Here is a 3,426-nt window from a genome sequence, read left to right as displayed (position 1 = left end):
AAAAGGAATGCCGTGAGCCACAACACTGGGCCAAAACAACCATGGCAATTGCCCAAGCACTATTTCAAGGCCTCCAGGAGCTCCACATCCAACTCCTGAGCTCAGAGGGAGATGTTCCAGTTGCCAGTTTTGCAATTTTCTTGGCAAAATGTTGACAGATACAATTTTTTATTAAAATTTCTGTTTCTCAGAAACATTTATTTTCCCCCAATGTAATAACATTTTTATTTCCTGGAATCTCTCAGGCTTCACTTAGCAAACAAACTTAATCACTCAGCTGAGGTTTTGCCTGGAATGCTCTTCTCTGCCTTCAAACCAACTCTGGCACTATTCAGAGTAAAGTGGTTACAACTGTAATATGACAAGTGGGAGAGCAGGAGCTCTTCCCTTCCCAGTCCACATTGTGGTGATAAGAAAACAGGGAAAGGTGGAGAATGGAGCAGACGGATGCGTACAGACACACAAACAGACACTGGTACCTCTGACTGGATGAACAATTGAGCTTCTTAATGAAACAAGGTTCGGTAATCCATTTCTTCGCAGATCAGGGCAGTGCCTCTGATTCAGGCTCTCCTCTGCCTCCTGAGTTCTGCACCCCACCATATTCATGCTGAACAGCCAGGCCAGGTAGTGGCCTCTCCTTGCACAGCCTTTCAGCATGACCATAGTTGTCAAAAGTTCAGGGTTTTTTAGAATAACGTACTGTGATAAACCAAAATACTGTATCAGCTGAACAGGCAAGGGAAACTCCACACTTGCCTTTTAATAGTATTTTTAATCTGTGTGCCTCAGAAATCATTTTTGCTATGTGCTAGAAGGGCTGTAACATACATTTTTTTCTCAGCATAACCATAAACATGGAAGGGTGACAAGCCTTGAAGGTGACATACATAGGCAAAATTAAATTCCAAAGTTATATCTATAGTAGCCCGTATTAAGGAATCTGAATATTGATTTTGTGATATATAATTCTATGAGAGAATAAATGAGCTTATAATTAGGGTTATTGTTAACAGCATGACCTAAAATAAAACTATAATTATTGTGCATTAGTAAGCTGAATATGTACTTCCTAGGGGAAAAAAAACAGAAGAACTCTATTGACAGTGTATAAAAAGCTACATTCATTTTACAATCATAAGCCACAGGAAAGTTTAAAGCTGTACCTTACTGGCTTTGTCATTAATAAAATTTTAAACCATTGTAATTTTAAACCATTGTAATTTCCGATGGGTAAAGTAAGCATGCAAAATAAACACCCCGAAACTATCTAATGGAACTCTCTGTTTGTAATGGATGCTAAGATTGGGTTATATTTAATGTTATTTCAAACAAAAAGGATGGAATGTGATACTGTGTGCAGCCTTTTGGCCAGCAGAGCTGCGGGATTCCAAAATAATGAGGCTTAGGTTTATAATTCCAGCATTCCATAATTTAAAGTTTGTTCAGTTATAAAAATAATTATACACCAAAATTGTAAGTGTTGTTACTTTCCTGGAAATCAGTAGCTTATTTAAAGCCAAACTTCAAACAGGAAGTGTGTGCTTGGCTTTTGAAAAGTTTTTAAATCACTCTCATAATTCACGTTCAAGTTGTTAGGTTACCACAAAGCACAGAAAATGTTACCTGAAAGCTGGGCAAGCAGTGGCTTCCTTTGGGTCTGGAGGAAACAGAAAATGTGCAGAGCTGCGTCTGAGCCGCTGTGGTAAAACAGCAGAAGACACCAGCAGAAAGCATCTGGCATTTCCCTCTCAGACTGTGCAGCTTCTAGTGGCTTCAGTGGCTTCAGCTTTTTTCTGCTTAGATAACAGCAGCTTCTCCAGGAAGGTGGGAATCAGCTGAGTATGGTGCTTTTTTTCCTCTTCCTTGTCTCACACTGCTGGTCCATCAGTGGTGGCAGTGGCAGCTGTGTCGCATTCATCCCCTCAGCCTCTAGTCCAGCGGTGGGGCCAGTGGGCTGCTCTAACTGCCGGCTCAGTTGAGCTCACGTCCCTTCATGCCCACTAGCACCCCTCAGGGCATTTCCACGAGCACATGGATTGCCATGTGAATTTGGCCTCACAACTGACATCAATTATCTTTACATGTTAATGTACAAATGTTGCTAAAGCTCTCAGAACATGTGTATGTTTTTGGCTTCTTGGAACTGGTTTCATGTAGGTAAATGCTAAAGAACATTTGTGTGCATGGAAATTTTTACGGGTATCTTTCCTCTGATACTTTGACTTAGCTACTGTCCCAAATGTTAAAAATATAAATAAAAATGGAATAATGGGGGAGAAATCCAGCTTGTTTGACTGTTTAAAAAGGAGTAATTAAACTTTGAGATGAAGATTTGAGTCAGGTCTTACCTCATCCATCCAAGCACAACAGTTTGTTTTTCTGGAGTATTTGGTTTTGTCTGAGAGTGGACTGAAACGAAAGTTTTACCTAGCAGAGGTTCAGATTATTTTACGGCTCTGAAGAAAGAAAGCAGTCAACCTTAACTTCAGTATCTTTAAGATGGAGCTGGGAAAGTCTGTCAGAGGAGCACAAGGAAATATCTTTGACTAAATTTCTTCTCACCAATGTATTCCTTCCTGCACAGAAACATGAGCTCTGCCGGCCCAGAAGGAAGGAAAAAGATGAGAGAATGTGATGGCTTGATTGATTCTCTTGTGTATTATATTCAAGGAGCTATTGCAGACCACGAGCCTAATGACAAGGTATTCTTTGAGATGAAAGGTCTTTTCCTAGGGGAAATTGCCAAAAGAACGTTTTGTTTGTTTGTTTAGAAATTAATGTTCAGAAACAGTTGTGATGTAACTACTAAACTTACACTTATTTCCAGGCCCTTGAGAACTGCCACCAAAGATAAAAGTCCAGTAAGAAGCTTTTGAAGAGTTTTTATCCTGCAGTCTAAGAGAATAACATACCTTAGCTTTGAGAAAATGTTTTCAGAATCACCAGAGTTAGAAACTTCTGTCTTTTTATAAAAAGTGACATGAAGTCTCAGCTTTCAGAGATACTGAAACACCTAAAGAGTCAAATACTGCTCCTTTAGCTGTCTCAGGGAGCTAGCTAGGTAGAAACATAAAGAATATATCTGGTTACTCTCCCATGTGTTTAGCACTGTACACCCCTTAGGAGATGAAGAAACTAAATCCCTATGGGTGGCAGTGTAATTAAGGAGCTTGCATCATTTACAATGGGATTCATTTTCCTAGTTTTTTTAGAAATTATACTTGCTGCCTAAGCCAGTATCTACAAGGGCATGAACACCTCCAGATGCCAGTTCTTCTTATTCTCTTCCTCCCACCACTGACTGCAGATGAACCCTGAACATTGCTTAGGCTAGATGCTTGTCTTTCAGCTGGGTGAGTTTGGGTGAGAAGACCAGCCATCCCTTATGAGAAGGTTAGCCACTGCCTGTGGGACACTTCTAAC

At 40.2% G+C, this 3,426-nt stretch overlaps 1 protein-coding gene across 1 annotated transcript in view; it reads left to right on the top strand.

Annotated features, from left to right (window-relative positions):
• Positions 1-3,426, top strand: part of LOC104495317 (plakophilin-2-like) — a gene marked incomplete at its 5' end in the record, with an annotated part of 19,473 nt that overhangs the window by 9,182 nt on the left and 6,865 nt on the right. The window contains one exon of the mRNA XM_010138269.1: positions 2,588-2,705. Within this exon, the coding sequence (XP_010136571.1) occupies positions 2,588-2,705 (118 nt within the window). The remainder of the gene's footprint in view (positions 1-2,587; positions 2,706-3,426) is intronic.

Source organism: Buceros rhinoceros, unplaced genomic scaffold, assembly GCF_000710305.1.
Source record: "Buceros rhinoceros silvestris isolate BGI_N320 unplaced genomic scaffold, ASM71030v1 scaffold37956, whole genome shotgun sequence".
Taxonomy (NCBI): Eukaryota; Metazoa; Chordata; class Aves; order Bucerotiformes; family Bucerotidae; genus Buceros; species Buceros rhinoceros.
This window is presented reverse-complemented; position numbering and strand designations above follow the sequence as displayed.